The sequence below is a fragment of the Saccopteryx leptura genome, chromosome 7, assembly GCF_036850995.1.
Source record: "Saccopteryx leptura isolate mSacLep1 chromosome 7, mSacLep1_pri_phased_curated, whole genome shotgun sequence".
NCBI lineage: Eukaryota > Metazoa > Chordata > Mammalia > Chiroptera > Emballonuridae > Saccopteryx > Saccopteryx leptura.
In genome coordinates, this window is record NC_089509.1 from 64,753,081 (window position 1) to 64,778,009 (window position 24,929).

A 24,929-nucleotide genomic window follows, 5' to 3' on the forward strand; every position below is an offset into this window, starting at 1 on the left:
AACCTATGTACTCTTATTGATCAATGTCACCCTGTTAAATTTAATGAACTGTTTGAGGTGTGAACCAAAAGTATTTAAGATTAAACAGTAATTAGAATGATTCATACTATTTTAGGAAAATTAACATGAATTTGTAGATTTTCTTTTTTTTAAAACATACCTGTTATTTTTACTCCTTCCTTTGTTTCAGCTGGTGCACCAATGCCAAACTCATTTTCTCCAGAGACTCTGAAGTAGTAAATGGCTCCTTCTTGTGGGTTGGTAACTTTGTAGGAGAGGCGGTTACAGTTGTTGGTTACAGAGACCCATGCTTTCTTGCTGGCCTCACGCTTTTCTATGTGATAGTTCTTCACGGGTGCTCCACCGTCGTTTTCAGGAACATCCCAGGATAACGCAGCAGACTCTTTGGTGACATCATGTACAGAAATATTGGCCGGAGGACCAGGAGAATCTAAAACTTTGACAACTAAGGTCAGTGAAGCAGCATTCAAATTATTCTGAATTGTTAATGTGTATTTCCCAGAATCATTTCTGTTGGCATTTTCAATAGTAAGTGACGTACGAGAGTCTGTAGAATCAATATAAGCTCGAGTGCGGAGGTCAGTGTCCGGCTTACTCCAGGAGACATTGGGTACTGGTCTTCCTCGGAAAGGCACAGTCATGGTAAAAGAGGCACCGGCCTTGACAATCAAGGTCTTCTTCATTTCACTGTCAATATCAAATACAGGTTCTTCCTCTCTTTCCTTTGCTATCTGGGGATCAGAACTATCACTGGGATCACTAGCACCCATCTTATTGACAGATCTTACTCTGAAAACATATTCGGCCCCTGTTGTGAGTGCACTTATTGTATATTCTGTGCCTCTTAAGCTCTGAATGGCAGTTTTCCAGTCAGTTTCATCAGATGTTTTGTATTCTATAGTGTATCCAATTATTGGGGCCCCACCATCAAACAAAGGTTTAACCCAGCTTATAGTTATATTTGTCTTGCCTGAGTCTACAATTTTTGGTTTGGATGGAGGAGATGGTAAGAACACTGGATCTTCTGCCCGAATTAGGGGAGAGGTTTCACTTGGAAGGCTTAAGCCAGCAGCATTTTCTGCAAAAACCCGATACTCATATTCACATCCTTCCCGAAGTCCTGTTGATTTCACTCTCAAATCATAAACTGGTTTTTTGTTGACACGCACCCACCGTACGCTGTTCTTCTCTCGTCTTTCAATTATATATCCAGAGATCTCACTGCCTCCATCACTCTCAGGTCTGGACCAGCAAAGTGTCATGAACTCTTTGGTCACAGATGTAATTTCCAAAGATGTGGGTGGACTTGGAACTGTAAATGGATCTAGTGCCTTTACAGCCACACTCTCTAGGGGCTCACCAACACCATATTTATTGACACCTGTTACTCTAAAGATGTATTCATTGCCTTTGAGTAACTTGGTTACTTTACAGGATGTAGTCCTTAGTTCTCCTTCACATATTGTCCATGCAAGGCGACTTGTTTCACGTTTTTCTACAATGTAATAGTCGATACTTGCACCACCATCTTCTTGGGGAGGTCCCCAGGAAAGAGAGCATTTCTCAGCAGTGAGGCCATTTATCTCAATTGGTCCTGCTGGTGGGCCAGGCTTATCAAGTACCTTGCAATTAACTGCCATTGACCGAGTTCCTGCAACATTCTTCAGTGTTAGTACATACTGCCCACTGTCTCGTCTGACACAGTCTTTTACTGTTAACATAGTAGTAAAGTCTGTGGAGACAATTTCTGTTCTTGCCCTTTCTTCAATTTCTACACCATCCTTGGTCCAGGAAACTACTGGCAGAGGTCGCCCTGCAATGTCTGCATTTATCTTAAGGACCTCTCCAGCTTTAACAACAATGACGTCTCGGAATTTGACATCCATCATAATTCTGGGAGCCTCAACATCGTCTTTAACTGTAATAGGTCCAGTGGATTCAGATGGTTCACTCACTGAGTCAGCAGCATTCCTTGCAAAAACCCGGAATTCATAACGCTGATCTTCAGTAAGTTCAGTTACTTCAAAGTATGTCTCTTGTATGTTAGTAAAATTGCACTTCAGCCACCGGCCATCTGGTAGTTCTCTGCGTTCAATGATGTATCCTGTGATCTTAGCTCCACCATCATAACGTGGTTTAGACCATTTAAGTGACACTGATTTTCTTGTGATATTTGTGACTTCAGGTTGTCCAGGAGGGTCACAGGGATCTCGTGCAGGGACTGGTTCACAAGCCTTACTGCATTTACCAATTCCAGCAATATTCACAGCATATACACGATACTCATACATCAGTCCTTCATCAAGGCCGGAGACTTTCATTTGAGTATTGGGGATGAGAATTTTATTTGCTTTTGACCAAAGAATACTGCTCCTTTCTTTATACTCAAGGTGATAGCCAATTACTTGACTTCCTCCATCATTGACTGGTACTTGCCAGCTGACAAGCATGGTAGATTTTGTGGCATGCACAACTTTAGGAGTGCCAGGAGGCCCTGGGGGGCTGAATGGATACTCTGCGACAACAGCTTTAGAGTCACTGTAGGAGCTCTTTCCATAGCGGTTTTCTGCACAAACACGGAACTGATACTCGCTTCCTGTTGTCAGACGCACTATTTTAATGGATGTTCTTGCAACTGCTTGGGAAACTATGTGCCACGTTGTAGAAGTGGTGTCTCTCTTTTCAACGATGTAATTGCTAATTTGGCAGCCACCATCGTATTCTGGAGGATCCCAAGAAATGGTTATATTGTCACAACTAACCTCATCAATACGTATCGGTCCTGGAGGTCCTGGTTTGTCAAGGACAATTACTGTAATAGGGACTGTGATGGATCCGGCACTGTTTGAAACACATAATTCGTAAGTTCCCACATCTTCCCTAGAAGCTTCCTTAATAGACAGTGATGTTACAGTCTTTGAAGAAGAAACATTGACTCTAGTTGTCTCCTTAAGAGTCTGACCATCTTTTTTCCAGCTTACAGTAGCTTGAGGTCTTCCTTTGAATGGCACATCAATCTTAAGTTGGTCTCCAGCTTTTACATTGAAAGTATTAAAAGGAAGCTCGACTGAAGGCTGTATTTCAATATCCCTTGCAATTACTGGCACTCCAAGTTGTCTTGGATCACTTCTTCCTTTTTCATTAACTGCAGCTACCCTGAAGACATACTCTTCTCCTGCAGTTAGGCCAGATATAGTTGCTTCCAGAGCCTTAACTTGTGTGCAAGTGCTCCATTTTTCACTCCCTTTAGTCTGCATTTCAACTACATAACCAGTAATTTTGCTGCCACCATCACTTTCTGGTTTTTCCCACTTAATTGTAGCAGTGTTACGGGTCACATCAACAAGGGTTACTCTTCCAGGTGGGAGGGGTGTTTCAGAAGCTTTAATGGGTTCAGTTGTTTCAGCTGGCAAGCCAATCCCATATTCATTGGAAGCCAAGACTCGGAAGAAGTAAGAACATCCTTCTTGGAGATTTTCAATTTTAAAAGTGTTCTTAGTGCAATTGCTTGTCACAGTAGCATACGCTTTTCTTGTAGCCTCTCGTTTTTCGACAATGTAGTTTGTAATCTTAGCTCCTCCATCAATAAGTGGTGGTTCCCAAGACAATGTCACTGAGTCTTTCTTCACTTCTCTCACAGTCAAATTCACAGGGGCACTTGGTGAATCAAGAACTCTAACATTAACAAAAGCTGTTTTGGAGCCACTGTTGTTTTCTAGTGTCAGATTATACCGACCACTGTCAAATCTGGTAACATTATCAATCACCAACATTGTATATGAGCTGGTCACCTCAATCTGGGCCCTCTCAGTCAAAATGGCATCAGCCTTTTCCCATTTAACCTCAGGTTCTGGTCGACCTTTAATAGTGACAAATAAACGTAAAGTAGTACTTGCACGCAGAATGACCACCTTTCTGAGATCAGCATCAAGTTCTATTTCTGGTGGTTCTAGCCGATCCTGAGCAACAACTGAACCAGGTATAGTTGCAGGTTCACCTACACCTTCAGAGTTGATGGCACAAATACGGAAATTATATTCAGTATTTTCTTTAAGCTCAGTCACTGTGAACTGCTTTCCTTGTAATCCTGTTGGTGGAGTGCACGTTGTCCATTCATCAGCAGAGGCTTCTTTGACTTCAATGACATAGCCCTTAACAGGTGCACCGCCATCGTAAATTGGCTTATTCCATGCCAGGGAGACGGAAGATCTGGAAGTGTCTGTCACTTTTGGATTACTGGGTGGGCCTGGTGGATACAAGGCATCACATGCACGATAGAAAACAGATGGCTCACTAGGTTCACCCACACCAGCTGCATTTTCAGCAGAAACTCTGAATTCATAGGAATGACCTTCAGTAAGGCCGGTTACCCTAAATCGGAGATCTGTTAGTGTTTTCTTGTTGCACTTGATCCATCTAATGCCTTCCTTATCTCGTTTTTCGATAATGTAACCCTCAATTTCAGCACCTCCATCATCCACTGGGCGTGCCCACGTTACTACCATAGAATCTTTGGTGATTGCTGAGGCTTCGGGTGGTGAGGGGGGACCTGGTGGTTTATAAGGATTGCAGGCTACCACAGGCTCAGATTCCAAGGGCTCTCCAATGCCGTATTTATTCACAGCCATGACACGGAAGATGTACTCATTACCAGGAAGAAGTTTAGTAACTTTGTAGTTAAGGGCCTGCACCTCAGTTGAAACCTGAGTCCAGGAAAGTCGGCTTGTCTCTCTCTTTTCAATGACGTAATGGGAAATATTAGCACCACCATCTTGTAGAGGTGGGTTCCATGCCAGGTAGCATTTTTCAGCAGTAACCCCAGAAACTTTGAGAGGCCCTTCAGGAGGCCCTGGCCTGTCAAGCACCTTTACAGTGATTGGTATAGACTTTGTTCCACCCACGTTGCTCAGTTTCAGAATATATTGTCCTCCATCGGTACGTATACAGTCTTTGACAACAAGAGTTGTTTTCTGAATAGTGGATTTGATTTCCATCCTAGCAGCTGTTTCTTCAAGCTCTTTTCCATCTTTTGACCAAATCACATCAGGTATAGGTTTGCCGCGGATATCAGCTTCAAGGACAAAAGTCTCTCCTGCGTGTACAACGATGACATCTTTATATTTGGGATCCAGTGAAGCGTTTGGTGCATCGATCTCATCTCTTGCAGTAATGGCACCCGTGCTTTCAGATGGTTCACTAAAGTTGCCAGCTGCATTTCTTGCAATTACTCTAAATTCATATCTCTGATCTTCTACAAGTCCACTCACTGTAAACTCAGTTTCTAATACGTTGGTGAAGCTGGCTTTCATCCAACGACCATCAGGAAGGTCTTTCTTTTCTACAATATAACCTGTTATTTTGGAACCGCCATCATAAGCAGGTTTCTTCCACTGCAGTGTGACACTGTTCCTTGTAATGACAATGGCTTCAGGGCGACCAGGTGGGTCACATGGATCACGAGCAACAAAGCATTCTGACACTTTGCTAGGCTTGCCGATGCCAACAATATTTTCAGCAGAAACTTTGAACTCATACTCAAGGCCTTCTTCAAGCCCCGTTGTTTTGAATTTGGTATCCTGAATGGGGGTCTTGTTTAATTTGATCCATAAAATGCTGTTCTTTTCTTTCTGTTCAAGATGGTAGCCAATAATTCTGCTGCCTCCATCATTAACTGGCTCATGCCATTGAACAAGCATTTGATCTTTTGAGACTGATGTCACAAAAGGAGTTCCAGGTGGTCCAGGTACTTTAAATGGATATTGCACAATAACTGATTTAGAATCCAGAGAGGTACTTTTTCCATACCTGTTTTCTGCAAAAATTCTAAACTGGTACTCTGTGCCTGTTCTCAGTTTCGTTATTTTGATTGTTGTTCTTGCTACTGTTGCTGATACCATCTGCCAGGTGGTGGTGGTTGTATCTCGCTTTTCTACAATGTAGTTGCTTATCTGGCAGCCACCAGTGTAGGCTGGAGGTTCCCAAGATATGATTACAAAGTCTGCGCTAACTTCATCAAACCGAACTGGTCCAACTGGAGGTCCAGGCTTTTCCAGAACAATAATGCTGAGATTTTCTGTTGCTGTACCTGCACTGTTTGTTGCTGTTACAGTGTATTTTCCAAAATCATCTTTGTTACTTTCTTTAATGTGCAGAAGAGTTGAAGTAGCGGTTTCCTCAATATTGACTCTTGTTGTCTGTCTAAGAGGCTCACCATCTTTGACCCATGAAACTTTAGGTCTTGGTCGGCCAATGACTGGAATTTCAATTTTAAGATCTTCTCCAGCTTGGACACTATATGTGTTAAATGGCAACTTAAGACTAGGCTGTATAGTCAAGTCCTTGGCTATGACTGGAACACCAAGCACTCTTGGGTCACTTTTTCCTTTGTCATTGTAAGCCTTGACACGGAACTGATACTCTTGTCCAGAACTCAAACCAGTAACAACTGCATTACAGACTTTGGATTCAGCCACAGTACTCCACTTTTCAGTTCCCTTTGACTGCATTTCCACAACATACCCCAGGATCCTGCTTCCGCCATCATGTTCAGGCTTCTCCCACATAAGTGACGCGCTGGTCTGGGACACATCAGTGAGCGTAACCTTTCCCGGTGGGGAAGGAGGCTCAGCAGCTTTCACAGCATCCACAGTTTCCACCGGAACACCGACTCCAAATTCATTTTCAGCCATAACCCTAAAGTAGTAAGTGGCTCCTTCTGTAAGATTCTCAATTTTAAAGCTTGTTTTGCTGCATTTACTGCTCACATTAGCATATGCTTTTCTGGTTGATTCCCGTTTGTCAATAACATAATTTTTTACCTTTGAGCCTCCATCAATAATGGGTGGTTCCCATACAAGGATGACAGAGTCTTTTTTCACTTCTTTGACGGCCAAATTCTGTGGTGGTCCTGGGGTATCAAGAACTTTCACAGTTACAAAAGCAGATTTCGACCCACTGCTGTTTTCCAGCTTGAGGATATATTTGCCAGCGTCATTTCTATCACAGTTATCTATTGAGAGCTGGGTGTAGTTTAGTCCCTTTTCAATTTGAACCTTATCTGTGAATTCACCTTCCTCTCGAGACCACATGATCTCAGGTGTTGGACGGCCTTTGAATGGAATGTGAATTCTGGCAGATCCACCAGCTCTTACAACAATCCCTTTCCTTAATTCAGAATCAAGGTCAAGTTCAGGTGCTTCAAGTTTATCTTCTGGTTTCACAGTACCAGGAACTGAGGTAGCCTCACCTAAGCCAACTTTATTGAGGGCACAGACACGTATTTTATACTCTTGATGTTCAGTAAGTTTTGAAATTTCAAATCGAGTAACTTTCAGGCCAGTTGGTGGAGTAACTATTTGCCATTCTTCTTCATCTGCTTTACAGATTTCTACTACATACCCGAGTACCTCACTGCCACCATCATATATGGGTTTACCCCAGGCAACTGTAATTGAATTTTTAGTGGTGTCTACAGTGTGTGCATTGGTGGGTGGGCCAGGTTTAAACACAGGATCACAAGCCTTATAATAAACTGTTGCTGGACTTGGTTCTCCAACTCCAGCAGCATTTTCTGCAGAGACTCGGAATTCATATTCATGATCTTCTGTTAATCCTGTTACTCTTAGACGCAAATCAGTAATGCGGCGTTTATTACATTTTATCCACCTAATGCCGCTTCTGTCTCTTTTCTCTACAATGTAACCAATAATCTCACTTCCACCATCACTATCTGGACGGTTCCAACAGACAGTCATGGAGTCCTTGGCAATGTTCGTGACTTCTAGGCTCTTTGGTGGTCCAGGAAGCACAAATGGATTTTTCATTAGCACTGGAGCAGATTCCAAAGGTTCTCCAACACCGTATTTGTTGACAGCCATTATACGGAAAATATATTCATTTCCTTCCAAGAGTTTGGTTACTTTCAGAGTGTTGGTCACAACTTCGGAAGCAACAACAGTCCAGGCAAGTCGGCTCGTTTCTCTTTTTTCAACAACATAGTGAGAAATGTCACTGCCACCATCTTGTAGTGGTGGAGACCAGGTTAAAGTGCATTTTTCAGAAGTGACTCCGGTAACCTGGACTGGCCCTTCTGGAGGTCCGGGTCTGTCTAGTACTTTCACATTTACTGGGAATGACTTAGAACCTGCTACATTGGAAGCTCTTAAAATATACTGTCCACCATCAATTCTAATTGCGTCTTTGACAATAAGTAAAGCCTTGAAATCTGTGTTTTTAATTTCACATCTAGCAGATTCTTCAACTTCTTTATCGCCTCTTAACCATTCAATGGTAGGCAAGGGCTTTCCATGGACATCAGCCTCAAGCCTGAATGTTTCTCCAGCATTTACCACAATTATGTCTCTGAATTTTGGATCCATTGAAATTCTTGGGAGTTCAACCTCATCCTTGGCAGTTATTGGTCCAGTACTGTCAGAGGGTTTACTCATTGTACCAGCTGCATTCTTTGCAATGACTCTAAATTCATATCTTTGATCTTCAGTAAGACCTGATACGGTAAATTGAGTTTCAATGACATTTGTGAAACTAGCTTTCATCCAACGACCCTCTGGCAAATCACGTTTCTCTACAATGTAACCTGTAATCATACTTCCACCATCATATATGGGTTTGGTCCATTGTAAAGTGATTTCATTTCTTTTAACAATTATTGCTTCTGGGGTTCCTGGTGGGTCACAGGGATCTCTGGCTACATAGCATTCAGAATTCTTGCTTGCTTTGCCTACACCAACAATATTTTCAGCATAAACTCTGAATTCATATTCAATGCCTTCTTCAAGATTGACTGCTTTAAACTGGGTGTCATGAATAAGAGATTTGTTGACTTTTGTCCACAAAATACTATTTCTTTCCTTCTTTTCAAGGTGATAACCTAAAATAGGGCTTCCACCATTATTGACTGGTTCATGCCACTGTACGATCATGGAGTCTTTGGTAATGGCTGTGACAAATGGTGTGCCTGGAGGGCCTGGTTCTTTGTAGGGATATTGAGCTACAACTGGCTCAGACTCCAGGGCAAAGCTTTGTCCATATCTGTTTTCAGCAAATATTCTGAATTGGTATTCTGTACCAGTTTTTAGTTTGGTCACTTTGAGTGTAGTTCTGGCAACAGTAGCGGAAACAACATCCCATACGGTGGTGGTTGTATCTCTCTTGTGAACAATGTAATTGGTGATCTGGCAACCCCCAGTATATAATGGAGGGTTCCAAGATAATGTAATACTTTCTGCACTGACTTCATCAAATTTGACAGGTCCTTTTGGAGGATCAGGTTTATCTAGAGTTATAATTTCAATGGATGCTGTTTTCTGACCGACCACATTAGCAACTGTGATTCCATAATGTCCACCATCATCCTTATGAGTTTCTTTAATACTGAGTACAGTGAGGTCAGGTGAATCAGTAACATTGATTCTTGTAGTCTGCTTCAGTGCAAGATCATCTTTAGTCCATGTAATGGTTGGCTTAGGACGTCCAGAAATTGGCACTTCTATTTTCAAATCTTGTCCAACCTGTACATTATAACTGTTGAATGCAGGTCTTACATCTGGCTCAATGACCAGATCTTTGGCAACTATTGGAACTGCAAGGGACCTAGGATCACTTCTTCCCTTCTCATTTACAGCAACAACTCTAAAAAGATATTCTTCTCCCTGAGTGAGGTTGGTAATTACTGCTTCAAGGGTCTTGACTCGAGCACACTCTGACCATTTCTCACTCTGCTTAGCTTGCATTTCCACAATATACTGAATTATTTTACTGCCACCATCATGTTCAGGCTTTGTCCAACTCAAGGAGACACTGTTTCTGGTGACATCATCTACAGTTATTTTCCCTGGAGGTTGTGGGACTTCTGCAACCTTAATCGGATCAGCAGTGCGGGCAGGAAGGCCAATACCATACTCGTTCTCAGCTGTGACTCTAAAGTAATAACTGCAACCTTCTTGGAGTTGATCGATTTTCCAAGAATTCTTATGACAATTTGTTACAACTGCAGCATATGCTTTTCTTGTGGCTTCGCGTTTCTCAACTATGTAATTTTTTATCTTGGATCCACCATCCAACAAAGGAGGTTCCCATGTAATTGATACCGAGTCTTTAGTGATTTCGGTGACTCTCAGGTTAATAGGTGGACTTGGTGTGTCCAAGACTCTCACAGTAACGAAGGCAGACTTTGTTCCACTGCTGTTTTCTAAGGTGAGAGTATATTTTCCACTATCATATCGGTTGACATTATCAAGAACAAGAGAGGTGAAACTGCTAGTGACATCAATTATAGCTGCATCTCGGATTTCACCATCCATCTTCCCCCATTTAACTTCTGGTGTAGGGCGACCTTTTATAGGAACAAATAACCTTAAGGAGCCACCTGCCCTTATATTTATAATTTTTCTCAGTTCTAGGTCAAGATCAATGTCTGGTGCTTCCAATTTTTCTTCAACTATAATGGGTCCAGGGACATCAGCATGTTCTCCAACTCCAGCTTTGTTAATAGCACAGATGCGGAAGTTGTACTCATGCTTTTCCAACAGCTTCTCTACTTCTATGTTTGTTTTATTGATTCCAGTTGGTAGAGTGCACATTGTCCATTCACCAATGCTCACATCACATGCTTCAACAATGTATCCTTGGATTTCACAGCCACCATCATATATTGGTTTGCTCCAAGAAAGGAAGACAGAAGATCTGGTAATATCCATGACTTTGGGATTGTTTGGAGGTCCTGGTTTATAAATAGGATCACAAGCCTTTTGGTAATGAGAAGGTGGGCTTGGTTCACTAAGTCCAGCAGCATTCTCGGCTGACACTCTGAATTCATAACTGTGATTTTCTATGAGTCCAGTTACCCTCAAGCGCAATTCCCCGATCAAACGTTTGTGGCATCGTGTCCATCTAATGCCCTCTTTATCCCGTTTTTCAAGAACATATCCAAGAATTTCACTGCCACCATCAGATGCTGGCCTTTCCCATACAACAATCATTGAATCCTTGGTCACTGTTGTGATTTCTGGAGCCTTTGGTGCATCTGGTACTAAAAATGGATTCTTAGCAATTACTGGCTCTGATTCAAGAGGTTCACCAACACCGTATTTGTTTACAGCCATTATACGGAAAATATATTCATTCCCTTCAAGAAGCTTAGTAACCTTGCAGCTGAGAGTTTGCACATTGGCATCAACCACAGTCCAAACTAAGCGGCTGGTTTCTCTCCTTTCCACAATGTAATTTATGATATCACTCCCACCATCCTGTAGTGGGGGTTTCCAAGCCAATGTGCATTTTTCTGCTGTAACTCCCGTTATAACCACAGGTCCTTCAGGTGGCCCTGGTCTATCGAGAACTTTGACATTTACAGTAACTGATCTCTCTCCTGCGACATTTTTGGCCTTCAGTATGTAATTTCCACTGTCAACACGTACTGCATCCTTTACACTGAGACTGGTGGCAAAGTCAGTGCTCTTTATTTCTAACCGAGCTGTATTCGAAAGCTCCTGATCACCTTTTACCCATTGAATAGTTGGTATTGGTTTGCCATGAATATCTGCATCAATCTTGAAAAATTCACCAGCATGAACCACAATTGTTTCTTTGTATTTGGGATCCATACTTATTCTTGGTGGATCTACCTCATCTCTTGCTGTGATTGCTCCTGTGCTTTCTGACGGCTCACTCAACACTCCTGCAGCATTTCGGGCTATCACCCGGAACTCGTACCTCTGATCTTCAACAAGGCCAGTTACTTCAAATTGAGTGTCAATGACATTTGTGAAACTGGCTTTCATCCAACGGCCATCAGGTAATTCTTTCTTCTCAACAATATAACCAGTGATCTTGCTTCCACCGTCATAAGTGGGTTTCTTCCACTGAAGAGTCACAGAATTCCGTGTGACAATGATTGCCTCTGGCCGTCCTGGTGGATCACATGGGTCACGAGCTACGTAGCATTCTGACACTTTACTTGGCTTGCCAATGCCCACAATGTTTTCCGCAGAGACTCTAAATTCATATTCAATGCCTTCCTCGAGGCCAGTTGTTTTAAACTTGGTTTGAGGAATAGGTGTTTTATTCAACTTCACCCAGAGGATGCTATTTCTTTCCTTGCGTTCTAGATGGTAGCCAATGACTTTGCTGCCTCCGTCACTGACTGGCTCGTTCCACCGTACCTCCATGCTGTCCTTGGAGGAAAGCGTTACGAATGGTGTGCCAGGAGGTCCAGGAACTTTGAACGGATACTGGGCTACAATAGGCTCTGAATTGATGTAGGTACTCTTTCCATATCTGTTTTCAGCTGCAATCCTAAACTGATATTCACATCCAGTCTTTAGTCTGCAAGCTTTTATTGTTGTCCTTGCAACAGTAGCTGACACAATTTGCCAGGTGGTTGTGGAAGTGTCCCGTTTTTCTACAATGTAATTATTGATAGAACTTCCACCATCATATTTAGGTGGGCCCCAGGAAAGAGTAATACTGTCCGCTGTCACTTCATCCATTTTAACAGGCCCAGTTGGAGGCCCTGGTTTGTCAAGAACAACAATGTTAAGGATTTCCGTAGCTTCACCAGCTGAGTTAGTTAATTTAACTGTGTAATGTCCAACATCTTCTCGGCAAGCTTCCTTTATTGTAAGTAATGAATTATTTTCCGTGCTCTCTGCATTTACTCTAGTTGTCTGCTTCAGTGGCACCTCATCTTTATGCCAGGTTACAGCTGGTGTAGGGCGTCCAATGAATGGAACATCAACCTTTAGGTCTTCACCTGCCAGTACGGTGAACGTATTGAAGAGGAGTTTGAAGGCTGGTGGAATGACAAGATCTTTGGCAATCACTGGCACGCTCAGTTGTCTAGGATCACTGATTCCCTTTTCATTCTGAGCCGAAACTCGGAAGGAGTATTCTTCACCCTGAATTAATCCAGTTATAGTGGCCTCGGTGACCTTGACTGTGGCACATGTGACCCATTTGTCACTGCCTTTGCTCTGCATCTCTACAATATAGCCTAGAATTCGGCTGCCTCCATCGTGCTCTGGCTTCTCCCAGGACAGTGACACGCTATTCCTTGTGACATCCACCAAAGTTATCTTTCCTGGAGGAAGAGGTCGTTCTGATGCTTTCACAGATTCTGCGGTTTCAGCAGGCAGCCCAATGCCATATTCATTTTCAGCGAGAACCCTGAAATAGTAACTACACCCTTCTTGAAGCTGGTCTATCTTCCAGGAAGTCTTGTGACAATTTGTTGCAACAGTTGAATATGCTTTTCTTGTTGATTCCCGCTTTTCAACAATATAGTTATTTATTTTTGAACCTCCATCAAGGAGAGGAGGCTCCCATGTCAGTGTGACAGATGTCTTAGTGACCTCCTTTACCTTCAGATCCTGTGGAGGGCCTGGTGTATCTAGTACTCTAACGTTGACAAATGCGGATTTGCTGCCTGAGCTGTTTTCTACAGTTAGGATGTATTTGCCACTGTCAAATCTGTTTACGTTTCCTATAATAAGCAGGGTGTAAGAGCTTGTGGATTCAATGCTAGCTTTATCCAAAGATTCTCCATGTTCCCGGGTCCATTTCACCTCAGGTGCAGGCCTTCCTTTGATTGGAACAAAAAGTCTCAGGGTACAACAAGCTCTGATAGTGACAACTTTGCGCAGGTCGGCATCGAGTTCAATCTCTGGGGGCAGCAACCTGTCTTCAGCCTTTGGAGTTCCAGGAACAAGGGCAGGTTCCCCAATTCCTTCAGAATTCATGGCATAAATGCGGATTTTATATTCCTGATTCTCTATGAGGTTGGTGATGGTGTAAGACGTTGCCTTGAGCCCAGCTGGTGGAGTGACGATCTGCCATTCATCCTCCTCTGGAAGGGCAATCTCTACCATATACCCAGTGATCTCTGAACCACCATCATAGATAGGTTTATTCCAAGCGATTGAAATGGATGATCTGCTTGAATCTAGAACACGTGGGTTACCTGGTGGGCCAGGTTTAAACACAGCATCACAAGCCTTATAAAATGGACTGGTAGGGCTTGGTGCACTAACTCCAGCAGCGTTTTCAGCCATAATTCTAAACTCATATTCATGTCCTTCTGTCAGTCCAGACACTTTATATCTTAAGTCAGTAACAGTCTTTTTGTTGCATTTCACCCAGCGTTGCCCAGCTTTATCACGCCGTTCCACAATATAATTGATGATTTCACTTCCACCATCAGAGTCAGGATGTCCCCAGCAGACAACCATTGAATCTTTAGTAATAGCTGTAACTTCAGGGTTCTTAGGTGGATCAGGGGGTCCATAAGGATCTACTGCAAGCACAGGTTCTGATTCTAGCGGCTCTCCAACTCCATATTTATTTACTGCCATGACACGGAATATGTATTCATTGCCTTTCAAAAGTTTAGTGACCTTCAATTTTGTTACTTGGACTTCTGAGGCTACATTTGTCCATGCCAGTCTGCTGGTCTCACGTTTCTGAACTACATAATGATCAATTTTGGCACCTCCATCATCCAGTGGAGGCAACCAGGACAATACACATTTCTCTGATGTCACTGCAGATACAGCTAGAGGTCCTTCCGGTGGGCCTGGTCTATCAAGAACTTTGACGTTGAAAATGTGTTTGGCAAAACCCCCAGGATTAGTTGCCGTAAGGGTATAGGCACCACCATCCCTTCTGGATGAATCTTTAGTTACTAGATTAGTAGAGAAATCTGCAATTTTGATTTCTAACTTTGCTGTGCCTTCAAGCTCTTTTCCATCTTTGGTCCATTCCATTGTTGGAGGTGGGCGACCTGCAACATCAGCTTCCAGCTTGAATGTTTCACCTGCTTTTAGTATAACTGTGTCCTTAAATTTAACATCCACCATGATCCTTGGCGCTTCAATGTCATCCCTGCACGTGATAGCATCTGATGGCTCAGATGGTGGACTAAGAGCACCAGCAGCATTTTTGGCAATCACACGGAATTCATACGCGGCATCTTCTGTCAGGCCACTGACTGTAAATTCATTCTCCAAAATGTTGCTGAAATTGGCCTTCAGCCACCGTCCATTAGGAAGGTCTCTCTTTTCAACTATATAACTGGTAATTTTAAAGCCTCCAGTATATTCAGGCTTAGCCCATTTAAGTGTCACTGTATGTCTAGTAATATTTAGAGGAACTGGTTTCCCAGGTGGATCAATGGGATCCAGAGCACACATAGGTTCAGATGGCTTGCTCGGCTTGCTTTTGCCTGCCATGTTTTCTGCAATCACTCGGAATTCATAAGAAATACCATCTGTAAGTCCAGTTGATTTGAAAATGTTGCCTGGTACTAACGCTTTGCTCACAGTCTGCCAGAGAATACCATTACGTTCTTTTCTTTCAATGTGATATCCTAGAATGGGACTTCCACCATCAGAGACAGGTTCGTGCCAGCTAATTGTCATTGAGTCCTTGGTAACTGCAGTTACCTGAGGGGTACCAGGAGGCCCAGGGACCTTGAATGGATAGTTGGCAACTACGGATGTTGATGTGATGGCTGGTCCAACTCCGTATCTGTTTTGAGCTTTTACTCGGAATTGATACTCCATTCCGGTAGTAAGGCGGGTGGCTTTATAGGTTGTGCGTATAACGGTGCTTGCTAATTCAACCCACGTAGTACTGTCAGTCTGTCGCATTTCTACTACATAGTTGCTTATTGGTACACCTCCGTCGTTCTCAGGTGGGTCCCAAGAGAAGGTTACAAAATCAGATGAAACTTCATCAAATTTGATTGGTCCAGTAGGTGGTCCTGGGATATCATGGACTTGAATGGTGATGACATCACCAACCTCTCCTACGATGTTCCGCGCTGTTAATGGATAGGGCCCACTATCACTTCTTACACATTCATTGATATTTAAGATGGTGGAAGTTGCTGTATTTTCAATATTAACTCTTTGGGTCTGCTTAAGAATTTGGTCTCCTTTTTTCCACGTAACTGTGGGCTTTGGTCTACCAAGCACTGGAATTTCAACTTTGATGTTGTCACCAGCTCTGGCAATGACTAATTTCTGATAAATGCCACGCAGATCCAATTCTGGAAGCATTGTCTGCTCCTTGACAATGACCGGTCTGCTTTCCCTAGGGGCACTTCTCCCTGCACTGTTCACTGCCATCACTTGGAAGGTATATTCTTCCCCTTCTGTTAGATTCTGCACAACATATTCTAGCCCCTTCACGGTCGTGATGTGGGTCCACTGGTCAGAGCCCTTCCGCTGGGCTTCGATCACATAGCCAGTGATCTTACTGCCACCATCGTGTTTTGGTTTAGGCCATGCCAGGCTGACTGTGCTCTTAGTTATGTCCATAATGTTCAGACTGTCTGGGGGTAATGGTGCTTCAGAGGCTTTTACCGGCTCTTTTGTTTCTGTTGGCTCGCCAATTCCATATTCATTTTCTGCCATCACTCTGAAGAAGTATTCACATCCTTCAGACAAGCCAGTAACTTTGTATGTACATTTGTGGCACTTGGTGGTAGCTGTGGAGTAAGATTTCCGTGTTGCTTCTCGTTTCTCCACAATATAGTTTGTTATACGTGAGCCCCCATCTACCAGAGGGAGTTCCCATTGCAGGGTGACACTCTCCTTTGTGATGTCAGTAGGCCTCAGGTTAAGGACGGGGCCTGGTGTATCCAAGACTCTGACGTTAACAAACCCACTTTTCTTCCCAGCAAGGTTTTCAACAGTCATCACAAATTTACCGGTGTCATATCTGTTACATTCTGGGATAATCAGAAGAGTAAATGATTCTGTGTTTTCGATGTTAGCTCGGTTTTTAAGGTTGATATTGTCTTTGGTCCATGTCACTTCAGGAGCAGGACGACCTTTAATTGGCACAAATATTCTAATACTGAGCCCTGCTCTAACAACAAGTGTTCTTCGGAGCTCAGCATCTAGTTCGAAATCAGGAGCCATTTCCTTTTCTATGATTTCAACATCTGGAATCACTGCTGGCTCCCCAATACCTGCATCGTTGATGGCACTGATTCTAAAGTTGTATTTTTCTTTAGACTGAAGATCAGGGACAACAAATTGAGTGATTCTGAGGGCAGTTCCTGTTGTATCTTTTGTCCAGACGTCCTCTCCTACTTTTTGATGCTCTACAATATAGCCAGTGATTTCAAGGCCACCATCATAATGAGGCTTGCCCCATGCTAAAGAAGCAGATTTCTTTGTAGTATCAGTGACATGTGCATTTGAAGGTGGTCCTGGAGGATCTGGAAAAGAAACCAAGATACAAAAATGTACATTAAGAGTTTGACTCTTAGATAAATTATATAAAATATTGGTACTCTCAAATAAGATGAGTTGAAGAGGGTAAATACTAACATGCCACATCTTTCATTAAAACAAGATTTGAAGCTTCACTGGGTGGACCAATTCCTGCTTTGTTTTCTGCACTGACACGAAATTCGTAGCTGTTTCCTTCTTGAAGTCCTGTGACTTTGCATCTGAGATCGGAAACTGGCATCTTGGTTGCTCTCACCCATCGCAAGCCTTTCTTTTCTCTCCTTTCTACATGATATCCTGTGATCTCACTACCACCATCATCAGCTGGCCTTTTCCAACTAACAGTGGCAGTGCTTTTAGTGACATTTGATACCTCTGGTTTTTCTGGAGGGCCAGGGGGACCTGAAAACAAAGTAAATTTATGAGAAATCCTATTTTCTTAAAATCGGCTGTAAATATTTCCATATCAATTTCCTCACATGCTGTACGTACCAAATCTGTCTACCATTTTGACAGGTTCAGACTGTACCGGTTCTCCTTTGCCATACTGGTTTACAGCGGAGACCCGGAAGAGGTACTCATTTCCTTGGATAAGTTTGGTTGCCACATGCCTGCAAGACTGAATATCTTCAGCAACCACTGTCCACAAGAGTCGGCTGGTTTCCCTCTTTTCAAGAATATAGGACTTAATTGGTGAGCCGCCATCTTCCAAGGGAGGTGTCCATGTCAGTGTTGCTTTTTCAGCAGAAACATTACTGATTTCAATGGGACCTGGGGGACCAGGTACATCGAGAACTGTTACCTTCACATGTTCCTCCTTCGTGCCGAAAGGATTGGTAGCAGTGATGGTGTATTCGCCAGCATCCTTTCTAGTGGCATACTTGACAGCAAGCATGGAAGATGTTGGGGTGGAAGAAATCTGAATGATATCTGATGGTCTCATGTCTTTTCCTTCCCTGGACCAACTTGACTTTGGAAGGGGTTTGCCAATAATTCTAATGGCATTCAAAACAATGGTATCTCCTGCTTTAACTGTTAGCCCATCTTTTATTGTGGGGTCAAGGACAATAGTTGGTGCCTCTGCAAAGAAAAAATAATACATTTTCATCAGAAAAGGAGGAGGCCTAACTTGATGTTTTTATGTGCACATAAAGTAAAGCAGACCTACCATATTCATCCTTGCAAATAATGGTTCCGGTACTTTCCGATGGAGCACTGATAGCACCCGCTGTGTTCTTTGCTCTAATTCTGAATTCATATTTTCCACCCTCAATAAGGTCAGTTACAGTGAAGGCACAATCTGGGACATTAACATGGTTGGCTTTCATCCAAGATTTGGAGGGTAGATCCCGCTTCTCCACTATGTACCCAGTCAACTTATGACCACCATTGTATTTGGGTTCTGTCCAAATGAGAGTCACTGAGTTCCTTGTTACACTGATCACCTCAGGCTTGCCAGGAGGATCTAAAACATGGGGGAGAAACAGTCAAACAAACACCAATCTTTTTTGCACCACAGAAAATGCACCAGGGTTTTTCTTTGTATAATGACTTACCAATTGGATCCAGTGCCACAACTGGCTCTGATGGCAGGCTTGGCTTGCCCACTCCTGCTAAATTGATTGCCATAACTCGGAATTCATATTCAAGGCCTTCAGTTAATCCTGTCACTCGGAAGTCTTTCATCCTAATAGGAGTCTTGTTAGCTCTCTTCCACAAAAGGCTGTTTCTTTCTTTGAACTCGATATGATACCCTACAAGAGACCCAGTGATGTGTCAGTTCAGATAGACAATACAAATGTAGCCTGATTTTTAAATATATGTGTTTTTGCTCAAATAATTCATATATGGATATGTGGAATAAATAATCATTCTTGCTTATATCTATACTTATATTAATTAGGCATAAAGCCATTTTTTCCTCTTGGAATATATATATCAATATATTTATTATACCTTTTGCTGAAAAATTTTGACTTACTAAAATAGATGTTATCTCCAAGAAAGCCTTTATGAACAGTGATATTAGGAGGTTTTCAATGAAATTAAGCATCAGCCTAATTACTTGGCTAAATTAATGCCCAGTGTAATGAATGCTGATGTACTGAAAGGAAAACACATTATATTGCATGTGCAGATAGTACCTCACAAATAAGGAGCACATATCCAACTTGTTTTCAGGGAGGAAGATTTAGAAGAAACATTAAAATAAAATCTGTAGGATAAGAGCAAAATAAATACCTGTTATTGGAGAGCCACCAGTTCTCCTGGGGTCAGTCCAAGTTAGAGACACCGCATCATGTCTGACATCCACAATATTGGGAGGTGGGGGAGCATCAGGAACATCTAAGAAAACATATGATGATGCAAGATTTATAATAAGAAACTTTCTCAAAACCAATTTTTGCTTTATTGTCTCTGACACTGAGACACTTACCAAATGGATGTTTAGCAACAATTGGCTCTGATTTCAGGCCCTCTCCTACACCGTATTTGTTTTCGGCACTGACCCTGAAGGTATACTCCAGACCCTCATGAAGTCTGGTTACTCTGAAGGTGGTTTTCTGGACAGCTGAGGCACACGTCACCCACTTGTTGTTTACGGAATCTCTCTTCTCTAGGATGTAATTGGTGATTTCAGAACCTCCGTCGTCCTTTGGAGGACCCCACTTTAAGGTTATGGCTTCTGCTGTGACCTCATCAAATCTGATTGGTCCAGTGGGGATGCCAGGCTTGCCAACAACTTTTATAGAGAGAGTGCCTTCCTTTGTGCCAGCGACGTTTTTCAGCGTGATTGTGTATTTTCCAGCATCGGATTTTTGGCAATCGCGTACTACGAGAATTGTGTTAACTGCAGATGACTCCACATTGATTCTTGTGTCAGTTGCTAGAGGATCTTCCCCTTTCTTCCAGGTTACTGATGGAGCTGGCTTGCCTTTTATGGGGATCTTGAGACGGAAGTTGCTATTTTCTTTAGCCAAATAGCACAGATCAGGTAGATCCTTTAAGTCAAGGTCAGGAGCCACTGTAAAACAGCAGAGATAAATTGTTACTTTTAAGACTGGGCAATGAACTTTTTTACAGTTATATGTTTTTTTTTTGTGTGTGTGTTTTTTTGTATTTTTCTGAAGCTGGAAACGGGGAGAGACAGTCAGACAGACTCCCGCATGCGCCCGACCGGGATCCACCCGGCACACCCACCAGGGGTGATGCTCTGCCCACCAGGGGGTGACGCTCTGCCCCTCCGGGGCATCACTCTGCCGTGACCAGAGCCACTCTAGCACCTGGGGCAGAGGCCAAGGAGCCATCCCCAGCGCCCGGGCCATCTTTGCTCCAATGGAGCCTTGGCTGCGGTAGGGAAAGAGGGAGACAGAGAGGAAGGGGGGGGGTGGTTAGAAGCAAATGGGCGTTTCTCCTATGTGCCCTGGCCAGAAATTGAACCCGGGTCCCCTGCATGCCAGGCTGACGCTCTACCGCTGAGCCAACCGGCCAGGGCCTACAGTTAGATGTTTTTAAAGGATTTGTATATAAGTAAGTGAGTAGGGCTCAAGAGTATACTTTGGCTGACAATAATTATTGCCAATTATTCCCATTATAATGGGAAGATGAAGACACGTGGCTAAAGGCTTACCAACATCATCCTTCGCCACAGCCGTGATTTCGCTTGGGGTTCCTTCTCCATTTTCATTCTCAGCACTCACTCTGAAGGTATATTCCTTCCCTTCAATCAAATCTTTTGCAGCATACTGTAAGCTAAATGATTTCATAACTCGCTGCCACTTATTTTCTTCAGTTAGGAAATCAACTACATATCCGATAATTCGACTTCCACCATCGCTGCGAGGCTTTTTCCACCCGATGGTACAAGTCGACTTAGTTACAGACATCACTTTCAGGTCCACAACTGGTCCAGGGGTTTCTACAACAAAGGAACAATGGTAAGTCTAAACTCCAGATAAACTGTCACTCAAGGTAAACTGTCACTCAAAATGTTAGGGTAGTATCTCATTTACTCACCAGAAGCTTTAACAGCATTGCGTGTTTCTCCAGGATCACCAATGCCGTACTCATTTTCAGCAAACACCCTGAAAAAGTAGGATTTTCCCTCCTCCAAGTTAGATACGCGGAAGCTTGTTTTGGGGCACTCAGTTGCCACTGTCGACCAGGACTTCCTCTCTGCGTCACGCTTTTCTACCACATAGTTTATGATGGGGCTACCACCATCAATAATGGGAGGGTCCCAGGTAATATAAGCAGAATCTTTGGATATTTCTTTAACTGTCACATTGACGGGTGGCCCAGGAGTATCTGATAAGTGGTAAAAAGAAAGAAATATGTAAAAAAAAATGTATAGAACTACATTTTTAACATACATGATTTCTTTTTTCCAAACAGACTCACCCAGCACTTTCACCACAATGGTATATTCCTTTTTACCACAGCTGTTCTCCAGAGTGAGGATGTATTTTCCTGCATCATACTTGTTCACATTTTCACAGCGCAAGAAAGTGTCGAAGTCAGTTGACTTTATGTCCAGTCCAACTCTTTCTCTTAGATTGACATTTGGTTTAGACCAAGTTATCTTTGGAGGTGGACGTCCTTTTACTGGTACATAGAGTCTCATTGTAACTCCAGCACGTAATATGAGTGTTTTCCTCAACTCAGCATCAAGTTCTCCCTCAGGTGGAACTATTTAATTTTGGGGTGAAGAAAGGTAAAGAAATAAATTAGTGGTGAAATGTATCTCCAAGGTCTGGACTTATTACCCCTAAAACATATTTCTTTTCTAGAACTGATTTCTTGTTCTTTAAAAAGTCCTTAATATTAATTCTCAAAACTTGTGGCAACTATTTCAACACTCTGTAGCAATTGTTGATCTCACTAGTTTCCAGTATCCTGTAGGCTAAAACAAGTTCTCCCTGCAGACCTGTACCTCCTCTTCTCATGAATCTTACATAGTCTCAAACTCTGCATATTAAAAGTAGATGATTGGTCTACGGCCATACCACCCTGAACGCGCCCGATCTCGTCTAAAAGTAGATGATTGAGTCTTGCCTCTCTTCCATTCTTGGTTCTCTTGTCTACATTCAGTGAAATAACCCTGCTAGATATTCTGACTCTCTTTCTTTATTTTATTGTAGGAATAAAAGTACACAGGGGATGAGGTATAATATTCAAAATAAGGGGAAAAATGTTTATGGGCAATACATGAATAGAAAGAAATTAAGATGGAGAGACTATGAAAAGGTGTGAATTAGAAGAGAATTTAAAAAACTGTAAGAATGATAAATAGCTATTTAATAAAAACATCACTTTATTCTCAGAACACAATTCCTATATTCCATATTCTTTTTTAGACCTGAAATTCTCATCTAAGTATGAAAAGCTTTTCAAAACCACAAGTCACCTTACATTCCATTTGGCTGTTATACCATTATCATAAATCACCAACCCAGCTCTCCAAAAATACACTCCCAGAGTTACTAACTCCAAAGCCTGGAATTAGATAAATGTTCACAAGGGAGTGCCCCATGCTCTCTTACAATACAACTGATGAGAGCGTGCGATGTGCTTCTCCTGGTAATACTTACTTAAGATGTCCTTGGGACAGTGGTTGTCTGGCACATCACTGGGGTCACTGATTCCAACCTTATTAACGGCATACACGCGGAACTGATACTCTATGTTTTCCATCAGGCCAGTCACCTCAAAGCGGGTTTTTTGTAGCTTCTCTGGTAAATTGCACCTCACCCAGTTAGGAGAGTCAGCTCGCTTTACTTCAACGAGGTAACCAATGATAGGGCTGCCGCCATCATAGGCTGGCTTGCCCCAAGTGAGACTCACAGAGCTATGGGTTGTATCGTATACTTTAGGAAAAGCTGGTGGACCAGGAGGATCTGAGGATAAATAAAAATAACAAAATTGTCAAAACCCTCATTCCTGGTTGTTCAAAGTTGATTTTAACACAGGATAAGAGATGCTTTCATGACAACTTACACAGTGGATCCCGAGCATAAACAGCTTTGGATGCATCACTGGGTTTCCCCGGGCCAGCCTTATTTATAGCTGTAACTCGAAATTCGTATTCGGTGCCTTCTTGGAGACCTGTTGCTTTTATAGTTCTTTCTATAACAGGTTTTCTGTTGACTTTAGTCCAGTTAACCGCCTGGGTTTCTCGTTTTTCAACCAAATAGCCAGTGATGGTCGAGCCGCCGTCATCTGCTGGTGGTTTCCAGCTTACCGTCATATGCTCTCTGGTTATGTTGCTAATAACAGGAGGATCACAGCGTCCGGGTGGGTCTGCAAGAATGATTGAAAAGGTTAATATCCCCATCTAAAAGGTAATATTTAACAAGCCAAATGAAAAATACCACAGGAAAATGTTCCTACCATATGGGTTTTTAGCAATTGCTGGTTCAGTGAAGATTGGATCACCCACTCCGTATTTATTTTCAGCACAAATTCGAAACTGATACTCATGGCCCTCTATCAGTTTTTCCACGGTGCAGCTAGTGATGGGCACATTAGCAGAAACCTGTGCCCAGTTGGGTCTGCTCGTTTCACGCTTGTCAACAATATAGTTGGTGATTTCTGAGCCTCCATCTTCAAGAGGAGGTTCCCAAGAAAGCATTGCACGGTCTGAATACATCTTGTTGATTTTAACAGATGCTGGAGGACCTGGCTTATCTGAAAGAACAAGAGCGAGAAGTGAAGTCTTTCTCTAACATATGTGAAATGGGGAATGCATAGAAGGAAGGTCTGGAAACGTGGGTTGCAGTCTTTATATTGTCATTAACTTCTTGTATGACTTTAGAAGTCACTTAGTTTTCTAAAATCTCAATTTCTGCACACATAAAATTACATAACTGGAATATGGAATCTCTAATGCTCTTTTCAACTTTAGAATGCTACTGTTCTATGATGGGAATAATTTTGTGATTATATAATATACATCAGGCTATGCATCTTTTCTCATTATTATTCTGTAAATTCTATTGTATCACATTAGCCCAAATAAAGTATGAGATTCTAATTAAGGCCTTTCGTTACCTAACACTTTAAGCTTAATGGTGGCTGATTTGGAACCACTTGAATTTTCAGCAGTAATGGTATAGTCTCCCGAGTCCTTCCGGTTCACGCTGAACAGCTCCAGGGTACACAGGTTCCGCTTCCTGGCTATTTTTATGCCTTCTGCTGGTTTTAGGAGCGTGCCTTCCTTCTTCCAAGAGACAGTTGGTGTTGGTTTCCCAAAAACAGTAGCATCCAGGCAAACGTTAGATCCAGCCTTGACAGTGAGCAAAGATTTCATAGCCAAACTCAGGTCTATCCTGGGAGGAACTGGAAAGGAATAAAATGATTTAAAACATGCAAAGCTACATTATATACCTTATTAATAAAAGCAGAAGATTCATATGCTCTTTGTCTTTCAAGATAGAAATTTTATTTTATTTATTTAGTTTTTTTTAGGAGACAGAATTTTTAGAAGTAATATATTCATTATAAGTGAAATACCAGGTTTAATGCAGAAATTTGTTAATGCTGAAAGTGTAAAGAAAAAGTAAAGATCGCCCATAATTCCAACATCCTTAAATTTTCATTGTCATCATTTTGGTGCATTTCTTTGTCATCTTTCTGTGCAAATGTATGGTT

General features: G+C 42.4%; 1 protein-coding gene across 1 annotated transcript in view; it reads right to left on the minus strand.

Moving 5' to 3' along the window:
• The window catches only part of TTN (titin), a 284,284-nt gene that overhangs the window by 33,131 nt on the left and 226,224 nt on the right, over positions 1 to 24,929 (minus strand). The window contains exons 263-276 of the mRNA XM_066346291.1: positions 24,330 to 24,617; positions 23,670 to 23,966; positions 23,277 to 23,579; positions 22,871 to 23,176; positions 21,681 to 21,968; positions 21,297 to 21,587; positions 20,911 to 21,198; positions 19,717 to 20,304; positions 19,521 to 19,625; positions 18,836 to 19,033; positions 18,448 to 18,744; positions 17,772 to 18,359; positions 17,379 to 17,681; positions 161 to 17,266 (exon numbers count right to left, since the gene is read on the minus strand). Of these exons, the coding sequence (XP_066202388.1) occupies positions 161 to 17,266; positions 17,379 to 17,681; positions 17,772 to 18,359; positions 18,448 to 18,744; positions 18,836 to 19,033; positions 19,521 to 19,625; positions 19,717 to 20,304; positions 20,911 to 21,198; positions 21,297 to 21,587; positions 21,681 to 21,968; positions 22,871 to 23,176; positions 23,277 to 23,579; positions 23,670 to 23,966; positions 24,330 to 24,617 (21,246 nt within the window). The remainder of the gene's footprint in view (positions 1 to 160; positions 17,267 to 17,378; positions 17,682 to 17,771; positions 18,360 to 18,447; positions 18,745 to 18,835; positions 19,034 to 19,520; positions 19,626 to 19,716; positions 20,305 to 20,910; positions 21,199 to 21,296; positions 21,588 to 21,680; positions 21,969 to 22,870; positions 23,177 to 23,276; positions 23,580 to 23,669; positions 23,967 to 24,329; positions 24,618 to 24,929) is intronic.